This window comes from Anas acuta, chromosome 1 (genome assembly GCF_963932015.1).
Source record: "Anas acuta chromosome 1, bAnaAcu1.1, whole genome shotgun sequence".
NCBI lineage: Eukaryota > Metazoa > Chordata > Aves > Anseriformes > Anatidae > Anas > Anas acuta.
In genome coordinates this window covers 141,611,567-141,630,402 of record NC_088979.1, presented here as the reverse complement: position 1 = coordinate 141,630,402, position 18,836 = coordinate 141,611,567, and the positions used below count along the sequence as shown (strand labels likewise).

Sequence of the window (18,836 nt, the reverse complement as noted above, 5' to 3'; positions counted from 1 at the left end):
GTGGAGCACACGGCGTGCTGCTGGCTTTTTGGGTGCCTTGGTGCACGGGGTGCCCCATCGGGGGGATGCTGAAGGGATGGGGAGCGTCAGGCAGCATCGGGGTGTGGGGGAACGGGGATGCTGCTGGGCACATCAGCTGCGATGGCAGTGGGCACTTACCCTTCTGATCTACTTGATCTCCACGAAGGAAAAGCGTGAATTGGGCTCCCGTGGAGTTCAGTGCAAGGGGAAAACACGCTGTGTCACTGCGGAGCATTACACTGGACCCAGCCAGCCCTGCTGGTATGATCCAGCTGGCCTGGCTGCTCCAGGCACGTCTCACCTCACAGCTTCCCACCTTTAACATTTCCTGTTCATTGCACTCACCTGAACTGCACAACCTGGGGCAAGAAATAGGTGGATGGGTGCAGCAGAGATGGGGACTTGATCCATAAGTGTGTGGTGGAACACAACAGGCACCCCTGACACCCAAATAAAGCTCAGAATAAACATAATCTAGGTTTAAATCAAATTTTTTTTTTGTTGTTGTTTTTATTTTCAGTGATGGGTTGGGTGCCAGGGTGGAAGTGGTGGAGCATAGCAGAGCCAGGTGTCGTGGTAGAGATATGGGGACTGCTCGATGTGCCCTGGGAAGGTCTGTCCTCAGGGAACTCCCTTTCCACAGCACCTCAGTGGCAAGGAGCTAAAGGGATACTCATGGGGAAAGCCAGGCCAGCTGCTGCAAGAAGGAAAAACCTAGGGAGGTATGTTCATGGGCTGCCTGCTGACCCTTTTTGTTGAAAGGCAGGTGAAATTCCCCTTTTCCTACAAACAGTGGAGAAATGAGTGCTGCAGGGACGGCTGTGCCTTACGCCTTCAACCAGATAACTTGTCAGGTGGCCTCTCCAGCTGTCTGCAGGCGTGCACCAAGGATCACAGAATCACAGAATTATATAGGTTGGAAGAGACCTCAAGATCATCGAGTCCAACCTCTGACCTAACACTAACAAGTCTTCCACTAAACCATATCACTAAGTTCAACATCAAAACATCTTCTAAAGTCCTCCAGGGATGGTGACTCCACCACTTCCCTGGGCAGCCCATTCCAATGCCTCACAACCCTCTCAGTAAAGAAGTTCTTCCTGATATCCAACCTAGCACAGGTGCCTGCCTTCTGTGAGCACCACTCTGTGTCTGCTTCTGGTGAAGCAAGAGAAATGAAACTGTTCAGTGCGTCCCTGACTTCCCTTATTCCCTGCCAGAGGTGGAATGAGGAGCATCCGTGTGAAGGCCATCGAGGTATTTTTAGCATGGGTAAAGAAAGGTGAAATATATGGGGCTGGGACAGCTGCAAGATGAATTGCTCTGCGTCAAGACCAGCTCCGTCAGTTGTTTTGGCTGGTGAGGATTTGCCCCAAACCCAGCATGGTGAAGAAGGCACCACCAGCTGGAGACTTGGCTGGGAGGCTGGGGGAGAAGGAGGTTGCACCCTCCTCTTTTCCTTCTCCTCTGGCACAAGATTGCTTCCTCGCACTGACACCTCACTGCTGGTGGCTCCTCTGTTGCTCTGGGGTTGAGGAGGAGGAGGAGGAGGAAGGGGACAGCTCTGTGTTGGACCCAGAAGTACACAAGGACTGAGGCTGGAGTAACCCAGCAGGCATGGGCACTGCTGGAGCCAGGCTGTGAGCCGGTCACATCACTTCAGCTCTCGTCTTCTCCCAGCTGAAGGCTGCTCTGTGATGGAGAAGTGGCTTTTTCCTGTGCTTGCTGGCAACAACGAAGGGACCTCCTTGCTCGTAGTCATTGTTTGCTGACGGAGGGCTGGGGAGAATGGTGCTTCCAGATAGTATTTTTTTAGTACATATGATAGCGCTGACTGGATCCATAGCTTTGTAAAGAAATGCTTGCATCACTGCTCTGCAGGTGCGCACATTCAGGTTCTCAAACCATCTCCAAGTACAGTATTTTACACTACGAGCAGGCTTTGTACTACCAAGTCAGCCCAGAGCACAGAAAGCAGCAGCTGAATCTCCCAAGAAAACAGCTGCCTAACCTAATTTTGCATCACGTATGGAGATATTTACAAGGCTCTGTCACGATGCTGCTGTGCTCCTCCTGTTTGCTGAGCACACCTAACCAAACCTCTTTGCTCCAGGTTAAGTAGTATTTCTGGACAGAAGAGCTGCAGCACGTGTACTCTGCTTTGTCTTGTTTTGGGCAGCCAGGGAATTGGATGCCAGAGAGCTGGGCTAGTGCTTGGACAACTTCACATGTGCTGGGTTGACCCAAGGTGGCCTGTGTGGAGCTGCCCTGTAATGAGCTGCTCGCAGCCCTTTCCTCCTCCCTCCAAGCCTGAGGTGGCTGTGGGTTGACGGTGACGTAAGGTGAGGGTTTTAGCAGCCACGCAGTGTGCTCTTAAACTCCCTGCTGCTGGTGCCTGGTGTGTTGATTTATAGACCTGAGGCATGTCTTCCAGGCCAGCTTTACAATGCGTCTGTCCTGCATAATGGGCTCATGGGCTGTGGCAGTCTCCTTTGTGCAGAGCTAAGGTGTGAGACTCTTTATTATGCTCTTCCCTAATGTATTCATGCTAGGGTTGATGTTAAAACCAGCTTGGGATTTATGGGATCACAGACTTGGGTGCTGTGTTAAAACACCGCAAGTGACACAGGCTGTGGGCAACAGAAGGAGCGAGTGGTTTTGGTCACTGTAAGTGAGCTTTCCCTCTGGTGTCTGTCCCTATCCAGCACGGGGAATCTCTCATTTATCCTCTCACCTTATGAGAGCTATGTCCTGCTCTTTTGGTGTTTCCCTGCCTGTTTGCATGACCTTGAAAGCCTTGCTGTCTGCTGCCAAGCTCCCCCCTGCACAGCTTGCTCTCTTACATTGTTTTTCCCTTCTTGCTTTCCTTAAGGTGGAGAGAAATGGCCGTGAAGGTGCTAGGTCAGATCCCGGAATAAATAAGGCATGCTGCGGCCATGGCTCTTGTAATTTTCCTTTCTAGGGTTGCGACCGTGTGTTTCCATTTCAAGTTCTGACCCCATCCCACACCAGTGACGTGCTGGCTTGCTTCATGCCGCGCAGCAGAGAACAGCAGCCTCCCCAGTGCTCTGTCAGCCTGTCCCCACGCCGAGCCGTCCCCTCTGCTATTGCACCTACCTCATCCTCCTCCTCTGCACAGGCCCCCCTCTTGGCCTTCGCTTTCCCCCTGTGCACCATGCGGTGTGTTTCAGCTGCAATCAGCCACGTGGGTTGGAGCAGTGGAGCTGGGAGAGGGAGCATCCTTCTCCCAAAGGAGAGAGAATCAGGGGAGTGTACCCGTATTCATTTTAGTATCCGGTTCCTCAGTAGTTTTTACAGAGACTTTCTTAATCTCATTTTTACTTAATCAAATTTACAAGACCTTCCTGTTCCTCTCCCTGGATGTTTCTGTAGTTTTCCAGTGCTGGCAGGTGTGCAGGTACCTGGAGGTGCTGGACACCTTCATAAGGGAAGCACAAAGAAGCCCTTATATCTGAGGAAGCAGAGATCCAAAGGGTTTCACTTGTAGCTCACCAAGGTGAAAATAAATTTTTGTTGTTGATGTTGCTTTGTTTTTGTTTTTAAGTCTAAAATTCTGAGAAATCCTTCTTAGTCTCTGAGAATCTTGTGTTCTCGTAGCCAAGATAACAGGTATTACTAGATGTCTGGTCACTTCCTTGAGCTTAGAAGGTGAAGGTAGCACACAAACAGCACCAAGGCAGTCTGTGAGGATCTGGAAATTTCAACCTTGTAATGTATTCTCACATTTTTCTAACAGGAACTTCAAAACTGGATTGTGTTCTGCCTTGCTGATGCATGTCAGAGGGCCAGGCCTGCCTTTTCCACATCTAAGGGAACTCATGCCAGGAGTCAGAGGGTCTCCTTGAAAGCCCACTGGCTCTGCGGCAATTATCAGATTTCCTGTCCAGGCACAGCCCATTAGGGCCAGACTCAATAGCTCTCCATCAGGAAGGCTTTGATGTGGAGGTCTGTACGGGGAGCTGGTGTCAGGCATCACATGCTGTCTCTCTGCTCACCAGGAAAGGCTGAGCTGACTTCCAAGCCTGGGGTGCTGTGGAGCATCTCTCTGCTGTCTCCCAGGTCTAGCCCACAGGCCTTCTTGGCCCTACACTAAGAAATTTAGCTTTGGAAGTCCACGATAAAAAGAAGCAGGAGTGCTCATGAATCAAAAGCACAATGTCAAACACTCTCTGCCTTTCAAAGTGGTACCTCAGTTTGGTGCTGCAGAGATGAGGCTGAAGGGTCATGGCCAAGGGAGCTAACAGTGAAGTGGGCGATGCTGGCTGAGGACAGATGGCAGCAGGGTGTGGAGGTAGGAGAGTCCAGGCAGGCACAGTGTGAGTGGCTGCTGTGTCTCTGGGAGCTGCATTTATCTCCGAATGACCCAGAAGTGTGAGGGAAGCCTGGCTACACTTCCTGCTGCCTACACGTGGTTGTTTTTATCCACTTATTCACTCCAAGGGCAGGTGCTGGATCTATCAGGTGGCATGGGCTGCTTTGCCTTGGGAGCAGTGCAATTTTGAATGAGACCCTTGATTCAATGATGGTTGATTGATGTTGGATGATGTTGGAGCTGTGTAGTTGGGATGGGAGAAGATAGAGGTAATAGAGATCTCAAACAAGTGAAATTGCTTGCAGTGTTGATGGGGAAGGCTCTGAGAAGAAGGCTGCCATGCTTGGACAGCATCTCCTGGAAGAACTGTGTCTCCTTGCGCCGCAAGACACAGGGAGGCTTGGGTTTAATGGCAGATAGCCAGAGCGTGAGCTAGGATTAGGGACACAGATAAGCATCCAAGGAAACAACCCCAGAACAGTCGGGATGGGTGGGTAATGGAAAAGACTAAGATGGGGCAGCTGCATGGGGATAGTCAGAGACAGCAGGTCAATGCTGTCCCTGAGGTGGATGAACTAACCTCTGGCACCCTTTTGGGATGGGGAGCTGATGAGGAACTGTCTGCAAGCGTGTTTGTACAAGTGTATTTCCTATATGAGTGGCCAAACGCCATCGGCTGCTTCCAAGAACCTCGTGTAGTTTCCAGGCCTTCAGCAGGGCCTTACCTCAGCCAGGCTATTTATGGCGCACAAGGACATGGCAGCAGCCAAGCAACCTATACTGTCGTCAAGCTGGGCTGAAATGCCATGGTTTCCCCTGGGTTTTCTCTGGTTATAGACACGGATCTGGGCATTAGACAAGCCGGTCATGTCCCCAGGAGTTTGTATGGAAGGGGAGCATAGGATGCTGCAGGGAGGTGCTGGCTGCAATGAGTGCCCCACTTGGCATGGCTGAACCTGCTGGGTTTTGGGCACTGGGGTTTGAAAGCTGGACCCTGGTGGTCTGGTTTTGACCAGAGATGTTCTCACAGCTGCTTGATGCTCTATCCTCACAGGAGTGCAGAGGAGATCTGAATATCATGGCAAGGTCCAAACTCTGCTCTCAAAACTGTGCCCCTGAGGGAAGTTGTTCCAGATTGACCACGGTGTTGCTGAGGTCAAAACCAGGCCGCAATGAGCTAATTAAAGTCAGGCCAGTATGAGATGTGTTATGGTCAAACCACTGCCTCCTCAATCTGAATGGCTGGATCCCTCCAAGTTACCAGAGTTTTCTGGAGAGGAGGCTGTGACACCAGGTAGTGTTTACTCGGACCTGAAAAATCCAAACAGACCTCTCAAATGTTGTCACGTAGGGGGCACTAGGGGACGGTGAGTGACCCCAGAGTTATTCATTAATGCTGCATGGTAAAAATTGGCTGAGCAACAAATCTGCCTGCAGCTGATGGAAACTAAATTTGGGTGAGGGCCCAGGGCTGGAAAGGACCACGGGGGAGGAATAACAAAGATGGTCAAGGCAGGAGAGGCTTCCTTGTGACAGGAGACGATTTTTTTTTTTCAATTCTTTTACCACGAGGAGAAAAGAGTTAAAGGCAGTCCTACACCAGAATTCAAAGTAGCTCCAAAAATGAAATTGGTCTCTTGGTTGCCTCCTGCCCCATAGCGTAAGGGTGTTACTCCCTTAAATTAAAAAGCATTATTTATAAAATAACATCTATCATGTACGTGCAGGGTAATTTCAGCATCGTTAATTCAGTGCTACGGGAGCCAATGATGTAAATGGTGTGGATGGATTTTTTTTAAAGGGTTGGATAATTTTATGACTAATAATATTTGCAACTACGCGTGGTAAGAGAAGAGTAATCAGAATTTGTGCTGCGGGGCATAAGCTGCCTGTTTGCATAGGTCATGAGGACGTTTTTTTTTTCTCTTCCGTAAAGTAATACAGCTAAAGGTACTTCTGAAGGTTGTTTCCCTTCTGCCTTTTAAACATTAGATGTTGGCCACTGGTCAAAGTGAGATTATCTGATGGGATGAACCAATGGTCTGATCTGATCTGCTAATTACTAAATTCCTATGCAAGGCTTTTATTACATGCACAGTGAGGTACTGTGCACACGCTATGCGTTTTCAGAGGGGAGTTTTGTAGCACAGGGTTAAAGCACCAGCTCTAGTCCCTAATTGAAACCAGCAAAATTCAGTAAATTTGGACCACATCTGCGTGCTTAGTAGCCCTAGGCGGGCCTCTGTGGTTTTTCTTCCATGCACAGTAACTGTATTTCTGGCAGAAGCTCTTTGAGCTGAGTGAAGAAACGGCAACAAATAACCTAACATATTTAGTTCACTTTCTGTGTGTGTTCGTGGAACTTCCAGGAGCAGATCAAACTCTCCTCAGATGTATTTGATGTTGTTTAGCAACAGTTCATTACATGGGCATAGCTTTTTTTTCTTTTCCTCCTGGTTTGGCTAAGGCTAGCTCTTTGATGATCCAACCCTGGTCTGAGTTCTCTTAAGAAGTGAATTAAAAATTGGCCTTCTTTAAGTAAACAAAAGCATGGGTTGAAAGTATGTTGGGGTTGATTCTTCCAGGGTGGTTCAATTGCTGAGAAAACTGGGAGAAAGCTACTTTAATTGCTGGGAAGATGAGCGGTGAAGAGATTCTTTATAATATAACTGTCTGTGGCAAATTGGTTTTACTCTGTTCCTTGTGCTCCTGTAGCTGTACAGCCCCATACAAATTGTATACAGCTGTATACACAAGCTGCTGGGCAGCTTTGACCATTGGGCAAGATCCCAGTTGTTTTTGTTTTTGTTTTTTTAAAGAGCAAAAAATAACCTGGCTTGTTTTTTCAGCTTGCACTGTAAGTTAGAAACTTTCCTTTTGATTTAAAAACTGGAGCAAGCTACTAAAAGAGATAAAATGTGGGCTATTGAGGTGCTGTCCTGTGTCACCTCTTCAACTGTAATTGTATTTTGGTGTCTCAAGGGATCTGATTAAAGCAGGCACCTCAGGTTGCTGAGCAAGTGCGCTCCACTGCAGCTCCTCTTGTGCTCGTGGTGTTGAAGCCATCAGGGATTTTAATTTCTGTTTCAGGTTCATAAGTACTGAGTCCTGCTCCCACCAGTCCATTCCTGTTCAGTGCTATCCCTGTCAGATCAGGAAGGGAAAAAGACTTGGCTGTAACAAATGTGACCCTACACCATAAGGACATTATCACTAACAGTTCCCCCTTGCCCTTGCAGCAGGCCAATAGACAGCAGGGCTGCTTAGTGTCCATCACACCCAACCCTTGCTGCAGCTCTGGGAGTCTGCTGGGAGGTTGTAATTGGTGCTTTTCTCACGTCTTAGATGGGAAAGTCCTGGGAGGGAAGAATCTCTTACAAATTTTTCTCAGATGACAGCTAATTACTCTTTTCTCTATCTAGTCACTGTCTGTTTTCTTAGCTTTACCTGTGTGTGAGGTATGAGTCACAAAACCTGATGTTTTTTTCTGAGAAGAGCCTTGGGCACTGAGCAGGAAAGGACCAGGGAGTGGTGTTTGGTTTCTCAGGGGCTCTTGAAGGGGCATGGGCTGTCTGAGGCCTCTAGATGAAAACTGGAGATGCCTTGAGCTGTGACTGTGTGGGAGGCTGCTGGGGAAGGCCACTCAGTGGAGGTGTCCCCAGGGGGATGCTGGGCTGGGTGGGGAGATACGGGTGCTTGGTTGGGTGGGAGCCTTTGGTATGCCACCATAATATGGTGGCAATATCCCCAGGCAATCCCCAAGGAGTGTCAGGGAGGCTCCTCCCTGTCGGGTCTTCTCCTCCTGAGGTGCTGGCAAGAGGCTGGGGCAGCCGAGGGGGGCAACATCTTGGCTTGCTCACCATCCTGCTCAGGTGGCAACCTGGCCTGGAGTGGGTCCCAGAGCTCGACGTGGCAGTGCCAGCCCAGGCAGGCACTCACTCATTGCCTCCGCGGCAGGCAAATTGCTTGCGGCCAGAGGAGAGGAGATGAAAGGGAGAGGGGGAACTAGCTATCTTTTATTAATGCTATTGAGTTGCATTTCTTTCCAGTGCTGTAAGACCAGGACAGGACTTGCAAGCAGTTGATGAAAGAGGAGACAGAGCTCTCAGGGAAACATGAGAGGACTTGAAGGAGTCTCAAGGGGATCATCGGAGCATTTGAGTGCTACCTCAAAAATATGAGAGGCTGGAAGTATCTAAGAGTGCAAGGGAATGACAGGGGAGAAGAAATCAAATAGAAAGTGTGGGGAGCCAACTAGGAAGGGATGGGAGAAGATGGATAGTCACCTTTTTATTGCAGAGTTGGTAGAAAGAAAGAAAAAAAAAACACATTTTTTTCCTCTTCTGTGATCTCTGTCCTGTCCTAATAATTTTAGGATAGTGTTTTGTCTGGGATGTTTTTCCTGTCATTTGAAGTGTTGCTGCATGAGGGCTTAGCTTTACAGAGTCCCTGCTACATTGCTAGCACAAGCAGGCTCTGTCTTTGTGGAGAAGACCTTTAGGAGTTTCTAGGGTTAAGTACAGGACTCAAATTTAGAAGCATCCTAAAAATTTCAGTAAAGTTCAGTGGAAAATTATGCATGCTCTCCGTGTTTCTTGTAACTGTTCCTTAACATCTGCAACAGGGATAAAGTTACTAATTAAACTCTTTCATATGAGATGGTGCAAAATAGTTAGAGATGTTCATCAAGGGCATCCCTACACAAGGGTCACCTACAGCAGCAGAATGCTTTAGCAACCAGATTTCTCTAAGGGTCCTGGGGCATGCTGTGTGTCTCATCTGGTTTTCTGTCAGCTGTGCTTTTGATCGTATATGAAGATGCGTAAAAACGTTGCTCCGACATTTCCCAATTATGCAAAGTTATAAGCATTTGAAGTTAAATCCAGGGAGACTTTGCTAGCTTCAGAGATCCCTAGATGAAAACCGTTTTGTTTCACTAGAAAGCTTTTTGGTTTTTATTTCTAATGAAGATCAGAGTGCCAGGGGGCTTGATGTTTCTGATAGGACCACTAGCAGTTCAATAACAAGTCCATGTGAACCTGAGTGCACAGACCCTCTGCATCAGCCTCTTCATCCTTGCTGTTTTTGGTGGTTTAGAAAGCGAGGTGATGAAGTCTTGAAAAGGAAAGCTGTGAAGATTGTGAAAGGTCTAGAGGGCAAGAAGTATGAGGAGGGGCTGAGGTCCCTTGGTTTGCCCAGCCCAGAGCAGAGCAGGCTGAGGGGAGGCCTCATGGCACCTGCAGCTCCCTCACGAGGGGAGCGGAGGGGCAGGCGCTGAGCTCTGCTCTCTGGGGACAGCGACAGGACCCGAGGGAACGGCATGGAGCTGGGACAGGGGAGGGTCAGGCTGGGGGTCAGGGAAAGGTTCTGCACCCAGAGGGTGGTCGGGCACTGGGACAGTCAGTGAGGTACACCATGTCCTTAAAAGCAAATAAAAATTATATGTATGATATACATTCATGGTGTCAGCCAAAAGAACAAAGGCTTGAGAGTGACTTGTTGGGCTGTTCAGAACTTGTGCCAACTTCATTTCACGTAATAAGCCAGATTGTCCTCCTGGTGCAAATATCACTGAGATCCAGGCACAGCAATAAAGAAATTAACCTGACAGAGGTGAACAATTTTGTTTTGGTTTTCCAGTTTACCTGTTTAGTGTGTTGCATCACAACAGGGAGGTTTCGGGTGGATGGATAAGCTCCCAGACAATAGGCTGCTTAGAATCTAATTGCCTCATTTTGGCATTAATCATCCAAGTAGAACAGTGTGTCTAACAGTGGCAGTTGTGTGTATTACAAAATAAAATAGACAAAGCCCTAATATCCTGCAGCAAACAGGATTTACATTCTGCTCCAAGTTTTCTAAATCCTGTGAAATGCCGATGTGGTAACCTCGATATTATTCTGCGGTTGCTTTATTTGAATGAAAAATCAGGATCTCATAAATACTGAGAGAACATAAGTACTAAACTTAGCTTGCAAGACCTTTCATTATTCCTTGTATCATTTAATCTATTCTCTTTTGTCCTCCTATTCTCATTTTTCCCTATCACAAAGACTCTTGATCACAGATCTGAAACTTGCTGTGGATAAGGTGGATTTATAATGGGGCAATGAAGTATTTGAGAGCACAGAAAGGCAGAGAAAGAAAGGTTCACAGTGATGTTGGAAACTCTAAAGTAGGTAATTGTATGGCCATTTTAGGACAGGCTTTAAAAAGGCACATGTGTGGCTTGGCTCAAATCCCAGTACTTTCCATTGGGACTTCTACTTTCCAGGTATTTACAGGCAGAACTTGCAAAAGCAGTTAAGCTGTAAACTTTTGGAGTTCAGAGTTATCAATGTATTGCGATGACTGGTTTAAAATTGCTTTCACGGCTGCTTTTTGCCTCATGTGGCGAACAGGTCAGAGTTAACTTGGAACAGGGCAAAAAGCAGGATCATAGCCTTGGACTTCAGGAGAGCAGACTGCCATGCCCCGGGACCTGTCTTAAAGATTTTCATGGGAGATAGGCCTGGAGAGCAGGGGATCCAGGAGAACTGGGTGTTTTTTTAAGGATCAGTTCCTCCAAACTTAAGAAACCTCCATCCCAGCATGGAGGAAGAGAAGCAGTGGTGGCAGAAGGTCTTCATGGATGGATATGCCTGACTAAGCTCAAACAAAATAAGGAAGTGTGCAGGAGGTGGCAGCAGGGTCAGCTCAGCTAGGATGCTGTCTGAATGTGCAGGGGTAGGGTTAGGAAAGCCAAAGCACATCTGAATCTGGAGGGAGGTGTGAAGGACAACAAAAAGGACTTCTATGGGTATATCAGTATCAAAAACGAAGACAAAGGAAAATGTGAGCCTGGAAAAACTGGTCTTCAGGAATGCCAAGCCCCTAAGGCCAGAGGGAAAGACCACAAGGAAGATCTACCCTGGATGGAGGAGGATCAGGTTAGGAAACATTTAAGCTGACTGGACAGGCACAAGTCCCTGGTACCTGATGTGTTGCACCCACGAGTGCTGACAAAGCTGGCCTGTGTCACTGCAAGGCCCCTCTAGATCATCGCTGAAAGTTTGTCGTGAATGGCGGAGCTCCATGAGGACTGGAAGAAAACAAATGTGTAGTGGTACAAAATGCAGCTGGAAGCCAATCTCTTGTGTACACCATGCAGTGACAGTGGGGCAACTACTGTTTAACATCTTCATTAGTGACCTGGGCAATAGGGCAAAGTGCACCTTCAGCAAATTTGTTGGTATAAAACCAGGAGAAGTGGTTGATACACTGGATGCTTGTGCTGCCATCCAGAGGGACTGCAACAGGTTGGTGAAATGGGCTGGCAGGAACCTTCTGCAGTTCGACAAAGGGACATGCAAAGTTCTTCTTCCCTGAGAATAATAAATCCATGCCCCAGTAGACTGGGGACTGACCAGCTGGAGCAGGAAAGGACCATGGGGTGCTGGTGGACACCAAGTTGATTGTGAGTCTGAGATGTGCCCTTGCAGCAAAGACCAACAGCCTCCCGGGCTTCATTAGGCCTGGCTGAGGTAGATGATCCTTCCCCTCTGCTCAGTCCTGGTGAGACACTTTTTTAGCCCTCTGTCCAGTTCTGGGCTCCCCAGATGAGAGACACAGACATGCTGAAGTGAGGCCTGCCAAGGACCATCAACATGATTACAGAAATGGAGCCTCTCTCACTAGCAGAGGCTGAGAGAGCTGGGGCTGTTCAGTGTGGAGAAGAGAAGGCTCAGGGAGATCTTATCTGTGTGTACAAATACCTGACAGGAGGTTTTGAAGTCTCTGCCTTTGGAGGTATTCAACACCTGACTAGAAGTGGCCCTATAGGTGACTGCTGTGGGCAGGGGTTTGTTCTAGATGACTTCCAGAGATGCCTTCCAACCTCAGCAATCCTGCGTTTCTGTATTAGCAAGGGGAAAAAGTGGATTAAAAGACTAATCAAGAATGGACTGCCCTGGGCTATTTGTGAAGACCAAAAAGCCAGATGCACACACAGTCCTCGTCTCCATCCCAGGAGATACAGCATTGGGAACTTTTCACATAAAACATTACATAGCATATAAACCATACTGAAGTTTTTCAGGGCACTGGAGCTGAGGCCCGATGCTCTTCCACCAGCACATAACCTGGAGCTCTGTGAGTTACTAGGGTCAGTGGCACACAAAGGACAAATGATTTAATGACTAGTCCTTGGGCTAAATGCAGTAAGGAGGCCAGCTGCTTTCACTCCCCTTCGGTTTGGCAGAACACATTAGAAATGGGTATTTTCATGTATGTGGTTAAGTTGTATAAGGTGGTACACTCATCCCGTCCTGGAATGGAGTCGACCAGAGTCGGTGGAGCTCAGCAGGAATCGTACCAAGAGCCTGTGGAAAAGGTCAGTAAAACTTAGTGAAGGGACTGAGAACAGAGTTTGGATGAAATCTTAGGTCAGTGTGTAAATAACCAACGTCAGTCCGTGTTTTCATTGGATATTTATTCTGGAGCTAGCGCAGGAATTACTGTGTGAATTTCCTGTGCTGAGCTGCACAAGAGGCAGACTGGATAGCTGCTACGGCTTCGGTTGTCCTTCAGTTCATTAGGAACTCGCTGGACTAGGGCAGGGCAGTAGGAACCCCTCTTCCTTGTCCTATGGAAATTTCCGACCCCTTTGAAAGAAAGACGCGACTTTGCGCTCGGTCCTTGCAAGCCACCTTAAGCAGCCGGCAGGGCAATTTTATTACTCTGGTAGAAAGCTGTCGCCTGGTTAAACATTCCGCTGAAATGGGATAGCTCTGTAATGTGGGCAGCCCCTGCTCCGAGGTCCCTAACCCAGCCATCCCCTCCAGGTGAAGGATCACCTCCTGGAAGCCCTCAGGTCCACCTGATGGCCGCAGGGAACTGTTGTGGAAAGCAGGGGCCCCACAGCCTGTGCTCCAAAAGCTTCAGCCACGTCCCAGCTTGGGAATGGCTCCAGGTTTGTTCTTGCTGGGACTCCGAGCATCTCTCTGAACGCCTCCTGGTTCCTGCATTCCTCGTGATTTTCATCAGGCATGTTGCGCAGGCTGGTTTGACACCGGTGTGGGATTTGGCCTAGGAAGAGGAGGAGCGGTATTTTCAGGAGTTGGTGGTTTGGATTCGCTACATCACTGAGTAGGAGCTCTGTAAAGAGGCTGTACGCAGCCACGGCTCTTCCCCATAGCAACCCTTGTTGGGTAAATGAAGGCAGCCAAGAAATAAGTGTCTGTGCCCTGCAGCCCTTCCCGTTTCATGCTGAGTCTTTGCCCAGAGGGAGGGAGGGCTGGCAGCTTGCTTCGTCCATGGGATTTATGAGCCTGTGTCCTGGAGGAGCCTGAGTATGCCCCTTAGCACTCAGAGGCTTAATAGGTTTTTTAAGGCATAGCACATAGATATTTAGGATTTTCCGTAACACATCAAATCATTAGTCCGTCTTGCATGTCTGTCTGCTCTGGCTAGTAGGCAGAATTTGATGACTCAGAGGGAAGAGGACAGTCTTACAAATTTAGCTCCTTTGCTAAACAGGGCTGGTGGTGGGTTCAGGACACACATCCTTCACAAAGAGAGATGAAAGCTGGCATTTAGGGTTTAAGGCCAAATGAAGCTTTTGGTGTTCTCCACCTTTTGATGAGGATTTTCAGACATTCCTGAAGATTATCCTGAAATTCTGGTTGCTTTTTGCTGCCACTTTAAACAGCACTTGACCATGTGCAAAGCTAGAACAGAAGCTGTAGTTCTGAGGTTTGCACTGGAATCGAGGAAGTAAGCTTGCCCACAGGGATTGCATCCAAGTTCCTGAAATTTTTGGAGTAGTCCTAGAGCCTCATTTAAAACCCATTAACATTAGAAGAAGGGCTTCAGTTGACTCAAAATTCCAGCTGCAGATAGTCTCTATTCTGGTGTACCTGCCAATGAGTACCGAAGCATACCTCAACCACTGCACCATCAATTCCTCTTTGTTATTTAGATGATTTGCTTACTGTTAATATGAGGATGAAGCTAGTCCTTATTGCAGGAAAAGAAGTCTCACTCTGTACTGTTTCCAGATGTTCTAACTCTATTCTTGTTTTTTCCCATCTCATAACTTTTCTGTAGAGTTGTTCCCATTTTGTCTGATGGCTTGGTACTGGGAGCTGAGCTCTCCCACTGTGGGTGGCTGCAAGGAGCCTGGAGTGTACCTGAGCACCAGTGGCCCAGTCTCTGTGCTGTGATGTTCATAGCAGGCTTTTCTGAGTCATGGGAGAAGCATTTTGTGCTCCACATCAGCTGTGTTCCTAGTTCCCTTTATTGTTGCAGGTTGCCCTGCTCTCCTGGGCTGGAGGTGAAGATCTCTCCCTTTCCCCAACACAAAGTGGTATCTGGTTTGGACATCTCTGCATTTGATATCATACATTTACATATATATATATATATATATATATATATATATTAATATATTTTTTGATAATAAATCATATTTCTGGAGTTGTCTTCAAGAGTGCCTCTTGAGCTTGCTTCCTTTTCTTAAAGTCAGGTCAACCCTACCTGCACCATTCCTGGTGGATGTTCGTCCAGCTTGTTCTTTGTCTGTATTCCTCTCTTCCTTCACTCTTGTGTCTTGTCCCAAAGGTGACTGGAGGCAGTGACCTCTGAACCACGCTGTTCAGGACAATAACATTGGCCACAGAGAGCACAGAAGCAACACATTTGAGCTGGAGTGAATTACTGCCTTCGAGATGAATTCAGGGGAAGAAAATGGCAACGGTGATTTTGAGTAAAATGGCAAACATAAATGGCAGTAGAGAAATATATATAAATATATATTTTCATGGCAGTAGTGGTAGACATTTTCTACAGTGCAAAGATCCACAGACCTTAACTGAAAATCAAGCAGCAAGGAGATATTTTGGGAATGCTGCATCTACATGGAAGCGGTGGCAAGCTGTTGAGTCATTGTGAAAATCTTCACCCAACATAGAAGAAATAATGGGTTAGCTATATTCTGTGAAGGAATAAGAAAGGTTGATTCAAAGGCACAGTTGGCATTCAGCTTCACATCCTAGACAGCTCCTATATTAAAAAACCCTTGGAAAGCTCTTTGAGCAGTGTTAGCATGCTGCGGTGTTTGGATCAGTTGAGAAAAATGTATTCAAAGCTTTCTGAAAGCTATGTGAATGACTTGCTGAACTTCCTTGGGCACAATTATGTTGCAAAAAGAAAACGAGATGGCAAAGATCGCAGAGTATAGAATTGCCAGTCTCTTTATTTATTTTTGCAGGTACCTCCCGGTGCTCAGGGGAGAGAAGCCTCACACATATGTTGCTTCCATTGTGTTTATTCAGATACCAGGAGCATCAAAAGAGCAGATCAGCTGGTGGCTGAAAGCATTCAGAAGCGTGCTCCTTTTTGCAAGGAGTTCTTACTGCTGCTAATGACAACACTGTACGTGGCAATAAAAGTGGGTAGGAAGCCTCCCAGTTCTGTCTCTGGGTGCAGTGCCTATGATTTGCCCCACTGAGCTGGTGATATATGGAGGCAAACGCTAGCTTTAATTAACTTGTTACCACAGCAGAAACAGCCTTTGTTGCCTCTGGTGTCTCTAAGGGCATGGCCTCACCGATGCCTGCAGATGAAGGGGAGAGGGCCAAGAACACCACTTGCACTGATCGTAACCAGGTGGAACATCTGCTTTTCATGCCAGTCACCCCGAGGGCCAGAGAGGGATTTTTTTTTAATTATTATTTTTTGTTTGTAAAAGAAGCCAGACTGTATGTAGAGCTGCAGTGTGAGTCAGCAGCTGAGGATGTGGTCACTGGCAGTGAATTGGTAGAAACCCATGTAGATGTTCCAAGATTAAAGGTATCTTTGTTCCAAAAATAAAGTCAGATGTTACCATTAAAAAAAAAAAAAGGCAAGAAATGGAGTCCACAAAGTAGAAAATGATTTTGATCTTAAGAGCAGGAATAAAAATAAAAATTTAGACTTATATGCAGACACCTGATTTTGTGCCCTTCTGTCAACCTGCCAGTTTTTACAAGCACTGCAAGTATTGTAGTTCAAGCAAGCCAAGCCTCCTGATCTCTGTCAGTAGATGTTTTTGATGCAAATCCCACGTTTTAAAGACAATGACTGGTGAAAGCCTGGCTCCCTAATTGCAATACCGTAATGTGAATTACTCAAATGCCTTTAATCTCCATGTGACTGGAAGCTGCTCTTTTTAACGTGAGCTGCGGCTGTTTTGAAAAATCTGTTGCAGAGCACGACGCACAAACAATGTAAAAAGTGAGAGACTGCTTGCTTTTGACAGCCAGGTCTTACAAGGAGGCATACACAGAGCCAGCCTCAGCAGCATGACCTCTCGGGGCCAAGCACGCTGTAGCAGCAAGACAACTGCCACGTGCTCTGAACTTGCCAGCAGTTTACGACTTTAATTGCATGGCTATTACGGGTATAATGTTGATAACAAATACTTTATTATCTGAAAGTGTCTGCGTGTGTTTTGAGTGGTTAAGATGACCCGTGGATTACTGCCAAAGAGAAGCAGAGTAAAAAGGATTTCTTGCCCCGTTGTTGTGGAGGTTAGCAGTGCCAAAATCACAGTCTCCATCATATGTTCCTAAAAAAGGCAGTAGGTGCTCTTCTTCTCAGCTGGGTCCACATTCTTTCCCTGAAATTCAAAGTACTCCGCTCCATCTCTTCCCTCATAAGCAGCGTGGTAGGAGTCAGTTTATTCTAGCATACACCAGGTTGCAACGTGTGGCATTTCTGGAGCCGATCTATGAGCTCGGTCCTGTAATTTTGAAGGGTAGAGCAACTAGTGGTGATGACGTGGACTGTCTGACTCACATCCAGCATTGCATCTCCATGCATGTATTTCTGTTGAACTCACGGGGGGTAAGCAATATTTGCTAGATAATCTTGTGGCACAGGAATATCCCATGATTTAACTCCAGCAATGGAAAATTTTAGGGGCAGAGGCAAGATGTGAATTTTATCCTCCACAAAACAAGCTAGTGCCCCAGCCACTGCCTATCAGTTCCCTCCTTCCTGTATGAAATACTCCTCCTATAACTAGAAGGCATCAGCAGCAAGGTGTTACGTGACACGTGAATCTGCAGGTAAGACTGCGTGAGTGCCCTGGGCTGTTACAGCTGCTCATTTTCCCTCTTGTTCTCATGCAGAGCACTCTGCCTTTTCCTTAGTCATACCCCACCTACTTCTGATGCTCCGCAGCGTGATCTCAGAATTTGCAGACTGATGGGCAGCAAAGCCATGCACCTTCGCAACGCAGTGAGTAAGAGATGTAACTGGAGGAAGGATGAAGTAATTCCTGTCTGCACAAGCTGTCTCCGACTCGTGATTTATGCCTGAAGAAGGTCAGCAATTGTATTTTGTGGGGTGCTGTGATAACCAGAAATGGGAAGGTTTGCCGGGCTCCCTCTGCAACAACTGGTTTCCTAACTCCTTTTAACTCCAGGAGAGCTGTTCTGATCTTGATCTGAAGGCAGGGAGTTCACTGCCTATGGCTTTTATTGACTTAAATAAGTAACCGGAGAGAATCTCTCTTGATCAAGCTGTACGCTTGAATGATTTTTTTTCTTTTAATAGTTTCTTTGCCTCCCTGCCCTTGATTCATGACCTGCCCTAACCTTCCCTTAACCCCGTGGCCAGAAACCATCAGCTGTGCTTTTTCACTTCATCCTTCCCCCGCATTTCAGTTTCAAGAGGTCAGTTCACACCTCATCTTCGTGCTTCATACCCTTGATGTCTGGGGACCTCAGACGCGTGTGCGGTAGACCAGGAGGTTGGCGTTGCTTCCCCAGAGTGTGATGCAGCGCTGCCTCGGCCAGGTGACCAGGAGCTGGCTGCTATCAGGCTGCAGCCGTGACACCATGCTGCCAGGGATGCGATGCACAGCACGGTGTGGCAGCGTGTCCCCAGGATCTGCCAGTCTGTAAGCCGCAGCCTCAGGCAGCAGGGTGAAAGCACTCCCAGCGCACTGCATTTGTGAGCAGGCTCTGAGCTAAATGGGAGTGACTGAGGTGGAGGTGAGGTTTGTGTTCAAGGCAGGAGGCTTGATGTATTTGCATGTGAGAGACTGCAGATAGCTTCAAGTTCGGCTCCTGTGTCACATTCAGGCAACTTCCCCAATATGGTTTGGACTACTAAGTGTTCAAGGCACCTAATGGTAATATTTGGGGGTATTGGGCACTGCCCCTGCCTCCCTGTTCAGCCAGGAATAACACCAGGAATGACCTCTAACCACAATGACATCCCTTGGGATGAGAGCAAGTTGCAAAAATCCAGCCAGAAGGGGAGAGGAGAAATAGGATCACCAAACAGAGGGTTAAAGTGTCATGCCACGCTGGGGGGTTGCTGGACAGTGTGGGTGATGAAGAACAAGCCCCTGCCTTACACCTGCTGGTTCCTTCTGGCCCTGTCCCTATAGCAGCAGAGGAGCAGGATGGTGTCAGATCAGAAGGAAAAAGCCTCCCAAGCAAACCACCCCGTG

General features: G+C 47.6%; 1 protein-coding gene across 3 annotated transcripts in view; it reads left to right on the top strand.

Annotated features, from left to right (window-relative positions):
- Positions 1 to 18,836, top strand: part of B4GALNT3 (beta-1,4-N-acetyl-galactosaminyltransferase 3) — a 52,755-nt gene that overhangs the window by 7,700 nt on the left and 26,219 nt on the right. The window contains exon 1 of one of the 3 annotated variants that reach the window (XM_068661343.1): positions 17,673 to 17,700. The exons of the other annotated variants lie outside the window; for them this stretch is intronic. Coding sequence (XP_068517444.1) covers positions 17,688 to 17,700 — 13 coding nt within the window. The 5' untranslated portion in view covers positions 17,673 to 17,687. Of the gene's footprint in view, positions 1 to 17,672; positions 17,701 to 18,836 lie in introns of those variants that run through there. 3 annotated transcript variants of the gene reach the window in all.